This window comes from Artibeus jamaicensis, unplaced genomic scaffold, assembly GCF_021234435.1.
Source record: "Artibeus jamaicensis isolate MK-2021 breed Jamaican fruit bat unplaced genomic scaffold, CSHL_Jam_final scaffold_474, whole genome shotgun sequence".
Lineage (NCBI taxonomy): Eukaryota > Metazoa > Chordata > Mammalia > Chiroptera > Phyllostomidae > Artibeus > Artibeus jamaicensis.
In genome coordinates, this window is record NW_026522046.1 from 1,656,744 (window position 1) to 1,679,294 (window position 22,551).

At 35.4% G+C, this 22,551-nt stretch overlaps 1 protein-coding gene across 2 annotated transcripts in view; it reads right to left on the minus strand.

Annotated features, from left to right (window-relative positions):
- Nucleotides 1–22,551, minus strand: part of TP63 (tumor protein p63) — a 222,155-nt gene that overhangs the window by 91,407 nt on the left and 108,197 nt on the right. Inside the window, exon 1 of one of the 2 annotated variants that reach the window (XM_037131776.2) lies at nt 692–883. The exons of the other annotated variant lie outside the window; for it this stretch is intronic. Within the exon in view, the coding sequence (XP_036987671.1) occupies nt 692–883 (192 nt within the window). Of the gene's footprint in view, nt 1–691; nt 884–22,551 lie in introns of those variants that run through there. 2 annotated transcript variants of the gene reach the window in all.

A 22,551-nucleotide genomic window follows, 5' to 3' on the forward strand; every position in this document is an offset into this window, starting at 1 on the left:
CCGAGGAGAGATCAGAGAGGCAGATCATTAATTCCTTAAATGAAATGCTCTATGTAATAATACACATTTATAGGTCTGCATGTATAAATATTTAATATCATATTGCTCCAAAAGAACACAGCAAATGTCTAAGTCAATCACCAGACAATAGAGACATGATTGAAGTCTCCTCGGGGGTTTAGGTGGGTCTCCGGATTGATAAAACTCAAAACAAAGATGACTTTAAAATTCTTGTCTGATTACGTTGAAGTAATCTTTATTTGCTTTTAGGATAAAGTCTGAAGATAGAACCGAGAACTTATCTGAGTTGAGACACCTTCAACTACTAAGTCTTACTGGTATATGAATACCCCACAGAGGAGTCATTTCAATGTATCTAGCAGAATGTGATCTGCTCTCTCAGTTTATTCTTACAAAAAGTGATTTTTATAAACTCCTGAATATTAAGTTTTTCAAATGTATAATGCCACCGGAAAGTTTTCTTTTCCCGTTTTTCCTACTTTTTCATGTTCTACTAAAGAATAAAAATCTTACAGTCACCACAGAAAATATTAACCAAGAAAAGGAGATTCCTATACACAATTTACAAAAAACATTATGCTGGGTAACTGAGAACCACAAATACATAAGCTTTTATTTTTTTAAATAAAAATGAAAAAGCATCTCTAAATGAAGAGCTAAAAATCCTTACCTCACTAAATTGAGTCTGGGCATTATTTTCCAGGTACAACATGTTAGCTGTAAGATTGATCAGTGCCGCTGTCCGTTCTTCTGGCTCCAGGATTTTGCCAACCCCCCCACCCCCTCTGAGACCCTTACAATAGGAATCTACTAGGAAGATAACAGAACTCAAGTCCCTCTCTCTCCTTCTCTCTCTGTACATAATTTTAGGTTCCTTAATATATACCCAACTATAGGCATGAGGGGGCGGTACTCTTCTCTTTACCTGTCCAATCCATCAACTTCCACCTGGACTCCTCCACTCCAATGGAGTGAGGCCTCTCCCATCTCATTAAGTAGTTAGAATTCCTTATCACCAATCTTTAAAGAAAAAGAAAGAAAGAGAGGAAAAAAAAAGCAGGAGAGACAGACAGGTAAAACTTTCCCTTGTCTCTTTCACAAGAAAGGACACCCTCTCCTAAAAACAACACCAAATCTCCCCAAACAAACCACAAAGCATACCACCACCATGACTTACAGAAGGTATTTCAGCAAGTTATTTTACACTTTGCAACTGAAAAGTAAAACTCAAGGAAAGCTTTTGGAAGGGGGTTGTTGCCTTTTTGTTGTTTTTTTTAACCTAGATGTGGAGTTTCAAAAATGATTACACAAAGATAGAAATAAATGGAAAATACTCAAATCCATGGTTATATTTCCTCAATATAAAAATTAAAATCCACTGCCTGAAAAGTTCCAACTCATTCTCCCCAAAGAAATACCAGTGGTTTCATACAAAACTATGTTAACATTAGCCACTTGATTTTCAAAGCGTGGTCCCGTTAACTTGTAAAAACAAACAAACATCCATATTATGGGCAGGAAATAGAAATTCTGGGAAGTGTGCCCACTTTTTTTTAAAGCCCTTAATGAAAACTATTTCTTTTTATCATAATCTCTGGAGACATGAATCGATATAATAAATAGTTCATCTATTTCAATATTTATTTCCTCTATTACATTTATTTTTTATCAATGTCCAAAGATAACATCCTTTCCTATAAATAAGTAACAAATTATTAATAGAAAGACTTAATCTTAAAGTTGGAGAGACAAATTAGCATTTGCCTTAAAAATAGATTTATATAAATACATAAGAACATAGCCTTGGTTACTGTGGACTCAGTAAGGATGAAATGCACCCTGATGGTTGTTGTGTGAGTCACTAAAATACTCTCATTACTGGTGAGAGAATATTCTATGTAATTCGGTTAGATTTACATCTTAACATCATTCCCCAGCCCCAACTGGGAAGTCAATTCCCTTTGTGCTGCCTCAAAGTTAAAACTGGCCAAGATACTTACAAGTGAATATTTAGATTCCTTCTAAAAATTAGAAGAAGATTACAAGGAAAGTAAAATCCAGAATAGACTGGTGTATAAACACTAGTAATAAAGTCCCCCAATATATTTATGACCTTGCATTGCCTTCTCTCTACTTCTTTCATATCAATACAAAACATGCACATAAAGTATGATGGGATCTTTGCGGTGATATTTATTTTAAAGCCTCTGAGTTCCTAGTAAGGATGTTTCCTTTTTATTTTGTAAAAAGAATTTCACTTGATCTAAAGTGTCCAAAAACAGGACAAATTTATATCAAACACATTTACTTTCTCATTGAAATATTGGGAGGATGACCTCTTACTACCTGTAATTAACCAAATGATCACTGACTAACAAGGCAAACAACAAAAAAATACTTACAAAGTGCAGTATAATTATTTGTACCATGTATTTAAATTCTACACCACTGCCCACTTTAGGGTCAATAGTAGAAAGCAGGTGGTGGATTCCTTAGACCTGTGCTATATTCCAGTGGTTCACCACCTTGGGTGACCCCAGGCGCTTTTCAAAACAGATTTCAGGACCTGCCCCCAAACCTCCCAGAGCAGATGCTCCAGGAATGTGGCCCCTATGTCTGTATTTTACATAGCCTGGGAGGCAGTTCTGTAGGAGTCAGGTTTGGGAATCTGTGCTCCAGAGTAACTACCACTAGGTAGCACAACTTCCCAGAAAGTCATTACTGGATTCGTTTTTACACTGGTGGGATATTGTAACTGTTTGAACTCCTAAGTCTAGGGTTCACAGTCTCAACAACTGGTGACATTCGATCGTAATGTAAAGAAATCTCATCTTTACAAAATCAGAAGATTTCCATCAGAATTTGGTGGGCTAACAGTCAAATTTCATCTATCTGTTACCTCAGCTTTCAGTTCGATCTAGTCTGACTATGGTCTCTGCCTAACATAACTACTACGATTCTGGACAAAATTTAAGACTGTCACATCTTAGATATAAGATATCTGTCTTGGCTGCTTTGGGCAGTCGAGGGAAAAGAGCTCTGGACTGGGGTAACAGGAGTAACTAGAAGACACGGCTCTGTTCCCAGCTCTGTCGTTAGCCAGCTCTGTGCCCTTGGGGCAGGTTACTTAACCACTCTGGACTCAGGTTCCTCATTTGCGAAATGAGGGGCAGAACTAAATGATTTCTAAAGAGCACTACAAAGATAAGAGTCTCTGTCCTGAATTCACGTAAGTGGTTGAGAGGATTATTTGCATTCTTCTTATTTTACCTGAATATTTGTACCTTAATCTGCTCATCTCTGAACTGTATAATTGAAGCAGTCGAGTTCATTGCACAAATACTAAAATGCTGAAATGACAAAGGAAGAGGTACAATGTTTGGGAGAAAATGTCTGTCTATTGCTTCAAGATATTCTCACAACAACAACAAAATATTTAATAGTGCATTTAAATTTGAATTTAGCACAAACATTTTTGTAAAAGAGCTAATTAAAGTATATCTGATAACATTTAATTTCAGAGTTAGCTTGAATACCTGATATAAATACCATATATTTACTTAAGCTGAAAGTTATTTACTGCACTTGCCACAAAACAATGCTTATCCTTGGATCTCAAAGGTTTAGTAATGTGTATTAATTTTCATAACAACCTAGTGATGTAGGTAAGTACTATTATCCCCATTTCGCAGATAAATTAACTCGGAGAATTTAAGTGGGTTTCCCAAGCCCTCAGAAGTCAGAACAACTCTATTTGCAGCTGGTAACTTTCTATTCTTAGCCATCTCCCCCAGATTTATCAAAGTTTCATGGCCTTAGAATTTGGGGTCAGCACCTCCTCCTGGAAGAAGATACCACTGCCATAAATGAAGTCTGCTGGCAGCAGGAATCTCCCAAAATCAGGGGATAACACATAGGCTTTCCTGAAATAATACTGTTAACATTTTGTTGAATAGTCTTCTTAAAAGTTACTTGTGGAAAAGCTCTTCATATGTTGAAGAATTCAACCCTTTATCATAAGTTCTAAAGTATTTTTCTCTAAGGTCAAGTAAAGACCAATATTGTCCCTATAGAACCCTAGAAAATAAAAACTGGGAGCATTTTGCACTTCTGGATCTTTGTCTGCATTCAGTGGTTGGGGTAGGTGTAGAGAGTAGGGTAATGCTTAGGTTTCATGAAGCCATGGAATGAAGATAAATATTTTTGTGGGTTCCCTCATGAAGACCTTAATTCCATTGAATTATGAGAAAAAAGAAGTTAGAAGAGGGTTGGGTAAGTTTGGCTATGTCTGGGTAGTCATTTATTAAAGTAAGGTTGTTTTTATAGCGGCAGCTGAGGCTCCAAGAAAGAACATGCACCTGGTTCTAAACAAATCAATCCTTCTATGCTTAACCCAAAATTTACCTGAGGGAGGTTTAAAAAAAATAAAATCCAACACTGTCTCTGACTTTCTCCCCTCCCCTTTCGAGGTCCCTCACCATCAGTTTATCTTTGCTAAATAACTCTGATCACGTCACTCCTCAGGCTCCTTCAGTGCCAATGTGACAAAACCAGTATTTCCATAGGCACTCAGGGCCCTTCAGAGTCTGGTCCCAAGTAATGTGCTTTCCTCCCCTTCCCCATATTTCTCTCTGCTTGTCATATTCTGTCCTCCAATGACTATTTCTGCCCTTGGGCTCAGCCTGGTCCCTTAATTTAAAATGCTTCCATTCTCTTTACCTGATAAATTAAAACATTTCAAAAATTTTAAATGCCACCTTTATGAGGAGTTTTCTGATTCTGCAGCTAAATTTCAATCTTCTCTTATATGACTATATATTTTAAAATAATAAAATACAATCTTACAATGCAAAAAAGTAGTGTACTCAGTCTCCCCCAGTAGGCTACACACTTTGGAGCCTGGAATGCATGTCTGCTCATCATATCCCATTTTGTGTGGAAAAGCTTGAAGAATTCAAATGAACAGTTTAATTCTGTAAGAACTGAAATATCAAACAGTAGATTCCTTACCCAAAGTATTTGTTATGACACAGATGCCTTCCCTATAGAAATCAATGCACAATATCTAATTAAAAAAGGAGAGGAAGAAATGATGCTTTCAATCCAAGCACAGTGCATCAAACCCTCAATAATTATTTATCAAAAAGGATAATCATCAACACTACAAACTTTCAATAGTCAAAAAAAGATTGGACTTTTATAAAGGATGTGTAAGCTAAGTGAAAGAGCTAAGAAATATTGGGACTTTCCAACTGCTGCGGAACTAAATCAATTACTGGTAGGTCACTTTAACTCCTGCTGCCATGAAGCCAAAGGGTGACCCACAGAACACTTGGAGTAACTTGCAAAGCTCTAATCTTTCCCAAGTTCAGTGATTTCTTTCCCCTCCTGCCTCAAATAGATAAGAAAATTAGCATCTGTGGAAAAAACTGAAGACCGCTAAATTAATTCAAGTACATTAACTATCTCTTTAGTCCCAGATCAAATTCCAAAGCTCTGAAAAGTGTGTAAGCCTTATGGGCACCGAACAGGAGATAAGTTTTGTCCTAAATCTTATGGTTATGATCAAGCTATAATTAATTTTTGTAGACCTTTGAGTAGAAGGTAAAATGGTAGACAGGGTTTAGATTCTCTCTCTTGGTGTTTTTTAATGGGTCAAGTACTCTTCAAAGATCTTTGTATATCAATCTAATTTAATTATAAAAAGGTATACAATTTCAGTATTTTCCCTTATCTCTATATCAGATGAAGATAAAGACACTGAGGAGCAAATATTAAATTTTGAAATCAACATTAGAACCTGTATATTTGGGCCCCCAGATGCACTTAAACACTGTGCTATACAGTCAGATTGTGTCTTCATGTATCCTCCAACCAGAGTTCACCCTCCTTCAATGTCATGTCTGTAGCAGTGGTACAGCTCATTGACCAGAGCTAGCTCACTCTATGATTGTAATAACAACACTGTCTTTAACTGCTCCCCCAGATTTAAATAGTCTGTTACTTTTGAAGGGCTCCAAAATAGTTCATGTCAAAATAAATATAGAGATGTTTTCTCTGCTCACATTTTCTTTCATTTTGCATTTAAAAATTCTTAGTTTACACAAACATTATTTTCATAGACAAAATTAAAAAATCAAAAAAAATGTTACTTGTTCTTCTGTGTTCATGTATGTATTCTGTAAACAAAATTAGCATCATATTCAACATAATTTTTTGTTATTATACTATGAGCATTTATGTATTCTTATAATTAAAAAAATACTGGGTCAAAGGTTATATACTTGTTATTTGTTAGGTACAAAATTAGGTCACTTTCCAAAAGAACTGCATCAAATTGCATTTTTATGAGGATATGAGCCACGTATTAAGGATTATATTTTCCAACTTTACAATAGAAAAAATATTTTCTTATTTTAATATGAATCCCCTTGATTGCTAGTGAGATTTTCTTACCTGTATTTCAATGTTTATTAGCCCTTTGTATTTATTCTTTAAATGACTATTAATGTCCTTTGCATTCCCCCCAGCCCTACTCCATAAGTGTAGCAGTGTTTTCCTCACTAATGAAGTTATTAACCTTTTAGCATATTTTCCAAGTTTATTTGCTTTTTAACATTATGTATATTAGAAGAAGAACTCTGTTTTACTGCATAAAAATAACATCTTTTGTCATTTATTTCAGAACACAGAGGTAATCACTATAATAATTTTGGTATATTCTCTTCCAGAGGTACATATTCCATGTGATTGTGTATGTTTTACAAACTGTACACATAATAATATGTATTCCAATATATATTTTGTTAAGTATGCCTCTATGTATCTGTATAAATACATGCATTTGTCTAATTTTAAAAATTAACCTGTTATTAATATGCATGATACTTAAATAATTAGATACATTTTTTAAATAATGTTTTAAAATTGTTTCAGTCTTATTGACTTAATTTAGCTGTTTGTCCATAATTGGGCTTTCAATTCACTTCTGTTTTTCTTTAACACTATAACCTTCTGATACTACACTATCAGAAGGTAAATTATTTAATTAAGAAAATAAAAGTGTTTTAAAAGTCAATAGATATTGCTACAATGATTTCCAGATATTACACCAGTTTATGTTTAGATCAAAAACATAAAACAGAGCTGATTCTACCACAATATCATTAGGAGCTACTATTATTTAAAGTATTTTTGAAAATTTAGAGTACAACCTCACAAACAAAATTAATGTCTTCCTATTGCTAGTATATATTGTTCATTAAAGTACACATACTCATCTCCATCACCACTGATTGGACTACTTGTGCAAGAGCAGGTCTTTAAATCAAATCAACTGTGTTTGTTGGGAAACTGGTATGTTTACATAGCGTTTAATAATCTTTATTGGTAAAATCAAAATATCACCTCCCGTTATAACATTTAACCCCCTTACCAATCATATAGCAATAATTAGTTTATGATATGTTTTAAATAGATTTTAGTACCCTTTTATCATATTATTTATCCACATCTGTAGTTCTGGACATGGCTATTAAATATCTTCTATAAAGTCATAATTTTTTTAAATACAAATCTTCTAATGTTTCAATAGTAGTCTGATTAAAATGATACTTAATTGCTTTCCTCTCTACTTCCTGCCATACCCTCCAAATGGCTGCCACCACAGTAGGTGGTAACAGACCATGCAGTCAGTTGCCAGCTTGCAGACCAGGAAAGGGCACTGGAATCCACAGCAGAAACCTGAGGTCCAGTTCTTACCTCTGTGATTTTGATTTAGTCCTTTTTGTTGAAAGGATAGATGAACAAATATTCACTCAAGCTAATTGCATAACACATAACCTTTACTTCTTGTTCCACACTGGGATATATTCCAATATAATACCAGCTTTTAAATAATCCCCCTACTGAAAATCATAGGGGGGTTTAAAGGCAAGGTAGGCTTAAAGACAGCCTACCTTGCCTTTAAGTATAATGCCTGTCTGAAGAGTCATGGACTTTGGGTTAAGTTCTGGGTCTGCCATCAATGATTATATTACCCAAAGAAGGACATTTCACCTCCATCTCGAACTGTTTATTGGACTCGGTTTTGTTATGTATTTGGCATCTTATACTGCTGCCATTCTAGTCTTCTGGGAGTTCATGTGTGACTCTTTAACCACAGTCTGAGTTTCACTGTTGATAAAGACACACAATATCCCTATCAACTTTACATTTCACACCTTTTCCTTGTGGTATGCCCTTTCTGAAGAGCCTATGAGGCATTTGATTTTATAAACCAGTTTATTTTGACCAACTTTTCTTCCCTCAGCATAAGTAATAGGTTGGACAGAGGACGCCTCATTCTTCCTGGAGGTTGCATTTTCAGGCAATGCAACTTTCTTTATTACATAAATCCTCTGTGCCCTTTCCAGGAAAAAAAAATCTAGGCAAAATACAAAGAAGGTGTATTTGCTTTGGAGTCCTGAATGAACTCCAGGGGACAAAGTCACATTTTGTCTCTTTTAATTTAGATGCTCAGAGAGTTCCAGTGTCTTTTCTCTATGGCACCAGACCATGGGAAAAAAAAGACCTGTCTCTGGAAACTATTTCCACTCACTTTAAGGGTGAAGTGTAGGAGACTTTTGCCTACAAAAATAATGAAAACTTCATGTACCCCTATGGTCACTGCAGCATTACTTACAATGGCCAGGCTATGGAAGTGACCCAAGGCCCATCAATAGATAAGTGGATAAAAAAGCTGTGGTTCATAGACACATGGGGTATTACTCAGCCATAAAAAAGAAAGAAATGTTATCATTTGCAATAGCATAGATGGATCTAGAGGGTATTGTGCTAAGTGAAAGAAAATACCATACCATTTTACTTATATGTGGAATCTAAGGAACAATATAAACACACAAAAAATACAGAAATAGATTTATAAATACACGAAAAAAATGATGGTTGTCAGAAGGGAAGGAGGTTAGGAGAATGGGTGAAAAACGTGAAGGGATTAAGAAGTATAGATTGGTAGTTACAAAATAGTCATGGGGATGTAAAGGACAGCATAGGAAATGTAGTCAATAATATTGTAATAGCTATGTATGGTGCCAGGTGGGTATGAGAAATACCAGAGGGAACATTTTGCAAAGTATGTGATTACTTAACCAATAGGCTGTACACCTGAAACTAATACAAACTAATATTGAATGTAAATAGCAATTGAAATAATAAAACATAAAATAAATAAAAACTAGTATTATTAATAATAATAAAGACATCAAAATAAGTGGCTTTCTGGTGTCATTTTTGTCATGAGTAGAAAAGAAAGTGAAGCATCCCTGGAATTAGAAAGCAGGGCCTACAAAGAAAGGTTTGGGGGTGAAACCTGGGGATTGTTTACCAAAATGGAAAACAAAGTCCAGTTTCAAGAGTATATACCAGTGTTGTGGTAAGAACCCCATGCACAATTCTAGTTTTAAAATATTTGCTATTTCTGGCTAGGATGATCTTAATCAAGTCCTTCTATTGAAAAAGCTCTGTTAACGGCCAAAGAGGGCAGCAGAAGTGTAGAGCTAATAATAAGAGCATTGGGAAAAGGATCATGCGTTGCAGCCAGACAGTACATATATCTTATATTTCATCATTTTACAGCCAGGTTCCTCTATTCTCTCTGAAAGGCAAACTCATATATGTTCTCCAACACTCATGTAAGTCACTACCTTCATTGTGTGAACATCTGAGTGTGTGTGTGTGTTACTTACTCAGCATTGCGCCAGCATCTGCGCACCCATTCTTGTCTTTCCTAGTCAGCCAGTTGCTTTTGCCTCTAAATATTTATACAATTCTGAGGATACATAAATTATTATAGATCCATCTCATTACTTTTTAAATTCTGTTTTCATGAACCCCACACTAGAATATGAGCTCGAAGGCAAGGGTGATGCCTGATTTGGTTGTGTAGTTCCTGCAGATTAGGAAGTGTGCAGAATCAGCACTGAAATTCTGTTTGCCAGATGCCTATTCTGGATTGAACCATAAAATATGCCCAATTCTCGGATAATGAGTTTGAGTTACAGCAGAGTTAAATGTTATATTCAAGTTCACACACTAAGTTTAAAGCTGCATGCTCTCCTGAGCCACACAAGTTGCTCTGTCACAGAAAAGATAAGCCCCTCACATGTATACCCCAATAATGGGGAGTAAGTCTGTCTGGAGTAAATCAATTTGTCTGCACAGTCTGAAGGAGAAATCAGAGATCCTGCAGTCACAAATGACTCCCAAAGATATTCTTTCACTTTCAATAGCTTTTTTCTCTTAATGTTGATCTTCTTAGCTTCCTTCTGCTACAGACACAATAAACTAACCTTGTTCCAGCTTCCCAAGCCTGATTCACAACTCGATTAAACCGTGGTGCAACCAAGTAGGTGTGCCTCTGTGACCTGGGTGGTTCAACTAGATCTTCTGGCCTAAAGAGGCCACTGGTTTGACTTTGTGGGGGAGAAAGAGACAGAAAACCATTATCTGCATAGATCTTTAACTGGACTACCTGCAATAGTTATCAAAAAGAGATTAATAAAAAGACTCAAGAGGAGTGCCACTATAAAATACATAAGTAATTTCTAGCAAAGACTGAAATGTGCTTTAGAATTAAAACATATGTTGCTTAAAAGTGAAGGGAAACAAAATATTACAGCCTCATAGTAATGATGAAGAAATCATCTCTTCAGATGGAAACAAGTACAGTTGTGTTCAAACCACAGAAAGGATAAAGAATATGTGGCAAACAGTCTGAACACTTTACAGATAACCTGAACACACACACACACACACACACACACACACACACACACACGGTGGAGCAAAAGGAAAGATAAACCTAAGAGATTATTTGCTAAATCAGTTTCTAAGGGAATGGAATGGGTATATTACTTTCATCTTAATCAACCACACAATCCTCTTTAATGATTCTTTTTCATTCACAGATTTTGTAACTCCAACAGATTTCTGCTGGGTAAGTTATTTAAGCTACAGTGTCAAAGGGCCAAATCGCTGACAGTGTTAAGTAGTGTGTCCTGAATCTCTAAGATTATGACCAAACCACAGTGCAGATGTCTGGGCATCTGTCTAAAAGACGTAGTTAACTTTTTCTCTTTGAACTCATTTCTCTAATAGACCACATTCCTATCATTTTTATTTAGCAACCATAATAAAATCTTAGTCACGGTTAATAGCTTGAAGACTAGGTAAACTAAAGTTCATGCACGATACCCAAACATCAGTCTCCTTGCCTTTTGATTTTCACTGTTATTCTAGAGAGGGTCAGATCAAAAATGTTTAATCAGTTCACCTCACTGGGAAAATTCTCAAACTGGAGTTTTACCTCTTCTCTCTTCTTAACTGGGGAATCTAGACATAAAAATGAAACTCAAGGCTAAAGTAAATAGTAGCTGATTAAAAATTAGTTGTTTTGATTTTATTCTAATTTCAAATCATAGATTCATTTGAGATATGTTAATGCTAGACGGGATATTAAAGTCCATTGGTTGGAGACCATTTTATTTCTTTTCACTCACACACCTGTACATTTCATTTCAAGCATTCAATTTATACTTTATTGTATATGGCCTTGCAATGGGACTCAATGAAGGATAAGACTCAGCACCTGTCCCCAGACTTCCTAATCTAGTGGAAGATTACATATACACACTAATACACTTACCACCAAGATGCAATATATATATGAAATAGTGACTAAAATAAATACTAAGTAAGTGTCAAGTAGCAGTGCTATGGAAACAGAAGGAAGAGTGATTGATTCCCTATGAAGACATAAGGAGCTAAGGGTTTATGGCTGAGAGGGATTTTGAAAGAAGAGGAGGAGGAAGAGGAAGACATTCCTAAAAACAACAACAACATGGGCCAAAAGAAAGAGGTACTAAATTATGTATTCAGAAAAATAAGACAGAGTCGGGTGAGTACGGAAGGTCATGGGAGATGGAGATACAGTAGGAGAGATATATTGGTATAAGGCTGACTGTGGTAGAGTTGAATTCTTTTTATATTTTTCATATTTAAGGTAACTAAGCCTTTATGATAATAATTTACAATTTAACTTCCCTGAAGATAAAGGTCCGAGGAAGACTACCTCTTATCTCCTATAGTTCCATTTTTCTAACTCTTTGGATTAAAAATAGAACATCTTCATGTGAATTGAAAGAATATCAACAGTACGCCAAATTCAAAGTAATGTCTTCCGCCATTGCTATCACCAAAGATCATGATCAACTGCTCTTCTCCGTCTCGTCTTCCCCAGAGAGGCATTCCTTCCGAGCCTACCCAACTGTCACAACAGCGTTTGCCCTCTGACCTTCAGCAAATGATGCACAGAATGCCTTTTTAAACTGCTGGGTGCTGCATCCTTGTTTCTTTAAGGACTTACCTACAAGGCTAATTAGAAAGTTCAATGTTCTCTCCGCCCAGAGCTGACATTTACAGTTAGAACTACAGGCTTGGAGGATTCCAACCCTGCCAGAGCTGGCCTCTGCTCTCAGAATAACTTAGGAAATCAAAGTCTCATTTCTTCATCACTACACTTCTATAAGATTATGAGCCTCAGTGGTTAGTAACCAATTAAGCATTGGCTCATAAATACTTCTTTCCATTATTTCCTAGGAGTGTAAGTGGACGCACCCATAACAATGGTGTCACTTTCCCTTCTTGTGCCCCAGCAAGAACAGCAGGGAAAGAAGACAGGGCTCTGTTACCTTTTTGAGAAAAAAATTGGTATTTCAAAGAAAAGAGATGGAAGAGAATGCCTAGCTTATAGTGATGAGAATATATGAGTGGTAATTCTAAGCAGTGGTAAAAGTGGAACTGAAGAAAATTACATCATTAAGAAACTTTAGGATCATATAACCAAACACTTTCATTTTAAAGACAGATTATATACAACCCAAAAGAGAAAAATAAGTGCTCTGTTGCATTGCAACTATTTTATGGATGTGAAATGGGTCTCCTCATTCTTAGTACTGTAGCCCTATTTGAAATAATTGCATTACCCTTGCATTTAACTAAGAGAAAAACATGTTTACATGTGTCACCATGGCTTGTCTTCCAAGGATACCAGAACTGCATCTCATGGGTCAGTTCAAGTTCTGCTTTGAAATCTGTAAAACTTTGTCCTATTAAACACATTAAAGTATTAGTAAATGCTACACACTCTCTCTCTCTCTGGTGGTAATATTTTCATTTCTAAATTCAGGCATTATAAAAGGTAAAGGAAATCTGTGAGTTAAATGAAAAAGGGAAAGATAGAATATCAGTAAAAAATGATGGCAAGATGCTTTAGACACTCAAAGAACATCTTCCAAGTACCTTGGAAGACACCTCACAAAAGCCTGGAAGCAAATAATACCCCCAAACAAACAGCATGACAAACTGCAGTGGACACAGAAGAAAAAAGTGACATTAGGATCTTGGTAGCTGTGTGGAAGATAGTTCTTACTGCACACTGAAAGGGTAACACCTAGAACCTAGCAAGAGGAACAGCACCCTCCAGATACGTGCTAAAAAAAAGACTGACTTGGGGAAGAATGAGTTCACAGTCTATTAAGTTAAACCAAGTATACTCAGTTCATGTCAAATGGCTCATTTATAGGTAGTTTTTATTCAATTTCTTTTCTCTAAGGTGTTGACTTGTACCCAATACAGCCAATTGAGTACCTGGGTCTTGAGGATATGTTTGATGAGAGGATATACTAACATTTTGTACAGCACTTTATAAAAACAGACTGATGTGCTGTATCTGATGCTATATTCGAAAGCAATTCAAACTAGACTTGGAGAGCAGTGCCTTCAAGTCAAAAGGTCTGCCTTCAAGTCTTGGTTCTAAGAGTTGCTAAATATGTGGGATAGAGGAAAACCTAAAACTGCATTTCACTTGTATTAAACCACCCACTACATGACCTCATGTTCAAGGCAACCGAGGATTATCAAACAAGATAGTGTTTTATAAATTATAGAAAGAAAGGTAAAAATAGAGGAGATTAGAATAACCAATAGTATATTGAGATGGCCGGAAACAGTGATACATGCAGTATCTTTGTGTTCTCCTTATCAGATCCCTTCCCCACAGACACTCACAGACATGCACGTAATTTCTTTCTTCCATGATCTCAACTAGAGAACCATCAGCTCACGAAAGAATTCGGTCACATTGAAAGATGGCTGCAGAGGCACGGTTAAGTATACACAGTTCTTTTTCATCTTCTGCCAAGTATGAATGTGTTTTAAAGGAAATGCTACTTGTTAAAAGAAAGCAAATTTGTCTTTTAACAAACTGTAAAACCTGAAACATCTAGCCATGCATCAGTGGTGTTTTTTTCTTCATATTTTTCATATCCAGTGATGTTTTATGATCTTCAGGGAACACAGATTGGATGAACCTGTGTTCTCTTCCCTTCTTAAGTTATGCCAGTTCCTTACATATTATAACTACGGAACTAAAGGTCAGACTGCTTGGGTGGTTAGATCTGATGACCTTTAAGATCTCTCCTAACTGTAACATTTAATTAAAGAAAAAAACAAACAAAGATTACACATGGACTTAATCCCATACGCGCGACATAGTTAAAGTAGCAACAGCAAAAACAAAGGCAGAGATGAACAGGATGATTCCATGATATTTTTAATATCACTTAGTGTTTATATTTGGTGGTTGAATTCCTAGAAAATCATTCTTGTCTTTTTAAAATAAGGAACAGAGTTGCCTACAAAAACATGTGGCAGTCAGTATGGTTCTCTAACTCTCCTAGGAAGTAGCTTCTGAATTTTGAGTCATGGTCTACTAAAAGGAAAAACTTTGGCTTGGCAACTTAGCTTCTTTGTCTGAACTAACAAGATGCACACAAAATTACTGAAGGTATACTCAGGGAGATCTCTAACTGGATCCATCAACCTTATTAAACACAGCTTCACTTCACAATAGTTCCTTGGAGCCATAATGGCCTGAAGCTGTATGAAAGATTTACTATCTAAGGACTTTGACCTAAAATAAGGTTTACATGGGAAATTTTTTAGGTGGAAAATAAATGCAAGAATGAGAATTACTTAAAGGGAGTCAGTGAGCCTCCCATGGTCAGAAGGTATTTAAAAATACAGTAAATGCCTTCATTCCTATTGTAGAAGTTTTTATATATGTATATTTTCAAACCCAAGTATTATAGGGGAAGTGCTTAGAGAACATTGCATCAAGATCAATATAACTTTTAGACTGATTGCTTCATATCCTGGTGACTTACCCTCCAAGAGAAAGGAAATAAAAATCTTCATCACTGGTTTTTCTTTGGGAATCTTTTCAGTGATTTATTGATTGTGGAAGAGGCACTGAGTAAAAGTAGAGACCCTATTCTCTCTTTACATGGAGGCACCTTGATGTTTTTGAGGATATAGCTGCCTTCAGATGCTCAGATAAAAGACATTAAGTGAAAAGTAGTGTATTATGTACTTATTACCCCACTTATCTGCTTATTTCTTCCTTGAAGTCCTACTTCTGTAGCAGTATCAATCACTTCTCTGGCAGCTTGTCTCACTACAAAGAGAGGATCTGATCCCCTTCTTAGCCCTCCAGAAGCCGCAGACTCGTGCAAGACTAATTCATTATACCACCAAGGCTGCAGGAGGAGATTGTCTGGGAGTTCGGGGTGAGAGGCTCTTAGAACACAATTCTTGAAAATGAAACAGAAATTTAATCCACCTTTCCATCAAATGTGATTGTCTAGGCACGACACTTGGCATTGAATAAGCACCAAACACATTTGAGGGAAAGTCTTCATCCTTTCTCCAAGTAAATAAGAGCTGTGTTTAAAAAAATGACAATGTGAGAGCAACCATTTAACATTAACCAAAGAAAAGTTTAGTAGTCTCAAGTTGGTATATATCAATTGATGAAATATAGTTAGTTTCCAGAGATATTATATATATATATAAATATATATATATATATATATATATATATATATATATTACATATTATATATATATTTTAAGGAAGCATCTATATATATATTTTAAGGAAGCATCATAGTACAGTGGATACCAACAGAAAACCTAGATTCTAGGCTGGCTCTTTGACCAACTGGCTAGGTAACTTAGGGCTTCTCACTTCACTTCTCTGAGCTTCAGCTTCCAAATTGGTTTTAAAAAAAAGCGTGTGCTACTAAATGATTTTCTAAAGCTAGTTACAAGCACTGACATTCTAAGTGAGGCAGTACAGTGTTAGGTTATAAATTTTAAAAGCTGGCTTTCCATTAAGTTCAAAATAGACCTTCTGCTTGGGAAGAGAGACATAAAAGTTTGGGCCAAGGACAAGAGGCAAATTTGCAGACTGTGTCTGTATGAACTCCCAGATTCATTATTAAGATTTGTTTATTTAACTGTCTTCATTAGCTGCTCTTAGTACATCAAAGGAGTGTTTCTAAACCCTTACAATTAGCCATGCAAACAAAAGTACAATTTATCACTTTGCCACACTCAACAAACAAGGTTTCTAATACACTACTAAATCCTACTAAGGAATATCCCAACTAAAACCATTAGGTTGGGCATACAAATATTAAACAAGGTCTTGTAGAGAGAAAGGTTTCAATAGATTTTAAGAAGTGAATCAATCAATGAATTTGCTGAATGTTGATCAGAAATGACCTATTGACCAACATTAACTGACACTGCCCAGACATTTTCTGCTTTAATTGAATGAGAGCCAAGATCTCACTCTCTGATAACCAAACAATCAACCAAACCTTTATTTAACCCTAAGTAGTAGTGATACTATTGAGTGTGCCCAACTATTCAACTCAGGAGGTCTGAATAGAGTTTTTAGTAATATTAAAAATAAAACATGAGTAATTAGAGAGAGTAAGGGTTTCTTCATGACCAATCAGGTAAGCAATACTGCAAATACCTTTCTTGGTGGCTTTATTAAAAATGTCACATGCAGGCAGCAGATGGAACAATATTACAGAACATGTATCTTTGAGATGCTATTATTTAAACTTGGAAATCCAGAACAAGAGGTATATTTTCAATAGTTTAACAGTCTAACATATTATGGATGTCTATCATTTAGTCATACATACTAACTTGTACACTAATGAAGTTAAATGGCTTTTAATAATACTTAATTACACCAAAAATCCAAAGAGTTAATATAATTAGAATGGCATGAAAAATATATTGCATGTGGTTGTGAAGATCAAGGATGATAATGGGTGTGAAATAACTTTTAAACTGCAGAAGGTTATTCAAACAAGATATTTATTTGTTTGTTTTTGATGAATAGGTACCATTTTCTAAATCCATACTGCAATTAACTTTGATTCATTCACATGAAAGCCTCTGACAGAACATGATTTATACACTGAAAGTGACTAATTTCAAGAAAAAAACTTGCCATATGAAGCGTTTTGTCCTGTCTAATAATCTTTAGTACTTGGATTAGCCTCTTCAAATTTGCATACAGTCAGAAAAAATGTTCTTCAAAGATAAAAAAAACAACAACAAAAAAAACAGCCTTCTAGGCACAATCCCTTTAGATAATTCCCTGAATGCCCAAACTCTGGCTGCTTACTTCTAATGCAAATTGCTTAAAAGAAGCATTTCAAGTGGATATTTACACATTCCAGATGAACAAAAAATTGATAGATAACATAAGGAAATAGCAAAATAATCCAAGCAGGATGGGCAAGAGATTGTTGGGGGGATTGCATCTACTTTTCAAACCTTATGTCAAGAAAATGGCAAAGTACAACAGGCCTGATTTTATTTTCTTTTTTAAACATTTAACACTTAATCTTTATTTTAATTTACTTTGAATCGTAGACAACACTAATTAATTTTCAGTAACATTAGTAATATTTTCTTCTTTTGGCAACAGTATTCCATATTCTAATTAGGTACTAGCCATGGCATCAGGGGAAAAAAAGAATGTAGCTTTTTGTGTTTTCCCTTTGGATTGGATGAAGATGGAAGTTTTTGTTGTTGCTGTTCTTCTTCTTTTTCAGAGAAAAGTACTAGGAAAATGATTTCTTTGTCTCCATTACTTTTGGATTTATAAGTGATTTTTGTCAGTTTTGAAATTTTAAGTCCACACTATTGACTCTAAAAATAAGCTAATAGGGTTTTAAAACTTTTCACCCCAAAGTTACACAAAGTAAAAATTTATTTATATAGTAAACTTCAAATAGTCTTAGTAAGCAAGTTGTCCCTTTAAAACCTGTTAGGTGAAGGAAGAAGTCTTTCCTGGCAAGGAAAACAATATTAAGAAAAAAATTAAAAGCGTGTGTTAAGGAAATATTGGCTGGAGCAAAGGATAGGCTGGGGACCAATGTGGGTGGGAAGAGGCATGAAGCTAAAAAATAATTAGTAGCCGTATGCCTGATTATTTATTTTTTTTCCAGTTATAGTTGGCATTCAATATTATAGTAGTTTCAAGTGCACAGCAGAGTGATTACACATTTATATAACTTACAAAGTGATCCCCCAATAAGTTGAGCATCCATCTGACCTCATAAATAGTTACTATAATATTATTGACTATACACCCTATGCTGTACTTTCCTTCTGTGACTATTTTGTAACTGCCATTTGTACTTCTTCATCTCATTACCTTTTTCAGCCGGTTCCCCAAACCCTCTCCCATCAGTTTGTTCTCTGTGTCACTGCACCAGTTTCTGTTTTATTTATCTTTTAGATTCCACATATAAGTGAAATCATATAGCTTTTGACTTTCTATGTCTGACTTATTTTACTCAGTGTAATACCCTCTAGGCCCATTCATATTGTCACAAATGATAAGATTTCATTCTTTTTCATGGCTGAGTAACATTTCATTGTTTATATGCACTTCACCTTCTTTACTTAAAGACTTATTGATGGACATGGATTGGTTCCATAGCCTAGCTATTGAAAATAATGCTGCAGTGAACATAGGGCTGAATATATCTTTTCAAATTAGTGTTTTTGATTTTTTTTTATATTTACCCAGAAATGGAATGGCAGGGTCATAAGGTAGTTCTATTTTGAATTTTTTGGAAACTTTTGTACTTTTTTTCATAGTGGCCATACCAGTTTGCAATCACATCAGTAGTGCATGGGGGTTTGCTTTTTTCCACATCCTTGCCAACACTTGTTTGTTGATTTATTGATGATCACCATTATAAAAAGTACAAGGTGTTACCTCACTGTGCATTTAATTTGCATTTCTCTGATAATTAGTGGCATTGTGCACCTTTTCATATGTCTATGGCCATCTGTATGTTTTCTTTGGAGAAGTATGTATTCAGGGCTGCCTATTTTTAATTGGATTGTGGTGTTTGTGTGTGTGTGTGTGTGTGTGTGTGTGTGTGTGTGTGTTAGTTGTATGGGTTCTTTATATATTTTGGATAATAACTCCTTATCAGGTGTACCATTGATAAATATCTTCTTCCATTTAGTAGGTTATCTTTTCATTTTGTTGATAGTTTTTTTTTTTTGCTGTGCAAGAACTTTTTAGTTTGATATAGTCCCATTTGTTTATTTTTTCTTTTATTCCCTTGCCCAAGGAGATGTATCTAAAAAACTATTACTAAGGGCAATGTCTAAGGTTTACTACCTATGTTGTCTTCTAGGGGTTTTATGTTTTTGGGGGTCTTACATTTAAGCATTTTATCCATTTTGAGTTTATTCGTGTAAATTTTGTAAGAAAGTGTTCTAGTTTCATTTTTTTGCATGTATATCTCCAATTTTCCCAACACCATTTTGCAAAGAGATGGTCTTCATCCCACTGCATGTTCCTGCCTATTTTGTCATAAATTAACTGACCATATAGGCATAGGTTTATTTCTGGGCTTTCTGTTCTGTTCCATTGCTCTATGTGTCTCTTTTGATTACTATAGCCTTATAGTATAGTTTGATATAAGGTAGCATTGTACCTCCAACTTTAGAACTGACCCCATTTTAAATTAACAGAATATTAAGGACTTTTTATGCAGTCTCCTTTAGGTTCTGTGGGACACTCTAAAAGTTCAGTTTGCACCACTTCTTTCTGGAGCCCACTGTACCTCCAAACCATTTAAAATGCATCTGCTAGGCACTGACACCAAGCTTTGTAATGTGCTCTACAGAGGGAAAGTCTGATTTCTGCTTTCATGGAGCTTTGAGCCTGGTGAACAATCTGTTGTAATGTATAAATCAGTTTGTGACTCATTCTTGAAATATAATCAATGGTGACCAATCTTTAAACCTTTAAAAAAATTAACCAAAAATGTATTCAGCACTACCACATTTAGTGTGCAAAGTGAGTGATCAAATTGCAGAAGATAATTATAACTGAGAAAAAATCAGCATTAAAATAAGGACACATTTCCTTATACTCCTGATAAGCTTTCACTAAAGATGAGTGACAAAGTGATGGGCCAGAGACTGAACTGCTCAAAGTGGTCACTTGGAAATGTAGCACGTCCGAACGTCTAAATGGGTTTAGTCATTTCAAAAGTTTTGTTTCTCTTTTGATACATCCCTGACAGGGTACATAAATCATGTCTACTGTATACTGTTTATTATAATAACATTTTTACTCAGAGGCCATATTTATTCTATTTGATGAATTCTACCAAGTTATTATGCTTCAAATGCCAACTAAGTGGAAGAATACCAATGAAGGACCAAACATAACCTCTGTCAGGTGTGTCCAACTTTTTGGCATCTCTGGGTCACACGGAAAGAAGAGTTGTCTTGGGCCACACATTAAATACAGTGCAACAAGTAATCACCAAAACATCTCACAATGTTTTAAGTAAACCTGTGATTTTTGTCTTGGGCCACATTCACAGCCATCCTGAGCAGCACGCGACTCACAGGGTACAAGTCAGACACCCCTGGTACATCCACTGGGCTTAAGATCTCTAACCCAAATAGATAATAAATCTGTTTTCTCAAACATAAATCACAATACACACACACACACACACACAGAGGTAACAACACCTATAACATTCCCAAAGGGGCTGACTAGAGATAACATTTAAGAAAAAAAATTTACTTTTTTTTACACACAGTAATTTTTTACTCTACCATTTAACTTGATCACTGCATAGAATCAGTGTTGGAGACTGATAGAAATTACAGTATTTTTTAAAATTAAACATTTCAAAAATACACATATGAACAGTCAGAAAACAGCAATAGCAAATATTTTTTAAGCACTAAGAGTAGGCATGATTCTCAATGCTTCATTTACGTGATGTGATTGAATTTTCACATTAGCCTATGAGGAAGTTAGCATTATAATCCACATTTTACAAATAGAGGAAGCAGTGCAGGGAGCTGAAGTAAGTTGCCCTAATTCACATCACTAGTTAAATGATAGGGATGGTCTTTGACCAGGGTTGTGCAGACACATTAACCTGGTTTTGTGCCAAAAACAGAATAAAACTTCTCTGGCCACATCCGTGCCCATACCAGTACTTCTTATAAAAATGCCATCATTGGCCAGAAAGTTGTGCACCTGTGCTCTTTTTTCCCCCAGACCTGCATTTTATCCATTAGATGCACTTGAATCTCCACATGAACTCCCACTATGGCATTCATATGCCACTGCCAAAACGTTTCCGTACACGCCCTTGTCACAGCCTAGTACTGTCAACTACACAGTGAGTCGGCCCCACTGCACAGCAGGTGCTATTCCATCACGGGTAGTTTTAACGCATATGATAGATTTTGGATTTGGGGTCAGAATTGTTTATTATTTTATGATAACAAATGAAAGTAATTGTTTGATAGAACTCTAACTTAAAAAAAAAGTTCCCATTGCTCTTTCAGGATCTTGGAACAGTTCGATACGCAATTATTCAGAGGGTTGGCAAGAAAGTGTAGAAAAAATAACTTGCAACTACTTACAATCTTTGTGATTCAACTTTTTAAAAAAGAATTACAGAAGAATTAAAATGGCACCAAAATAAAATAAGAATTGGATCCTGAGCCTTGTGGAACAATGTAACTTCTGTACAAAACCACCTCTTGCTTTAAAACAACCCTTTGTGTTTCATGACTGATCTAACAGAAAGTAATATTTTTAAAACTCAGCATTTATGGAGCTATGTTATTGGGATAATCTCTTTATATTTAGTATCTCATTTAATTTTTACAATAATCATATTAATCTCATTTTATAAAAGAAAAAAAAAACCTAAACCTCAGAAAGGTTTAGTGATTCATATACCCACAGTATTAGAACACAGAGCCCAAAGTACTGATCCCTTGAGATAAATATGTAATAAAATACAACTTAATTTATTTTATGTGTTGGCATACTCTGTGAGATTTCACTCTTAAGGGTTGTTCTAGGAAACCCTTGATACCTAAGTCTAAACACAAAATACCTCTATTTGAATGTCCGTTGTCTAGATTATTTTGTAAGTGAAGAAACTGAAACTAGAGAGGTTTTGTGACGCATGTCGGACCACTTGGCTCAGTGATACAGAATTCATGACCAGCACTTCAGTTCCTGAA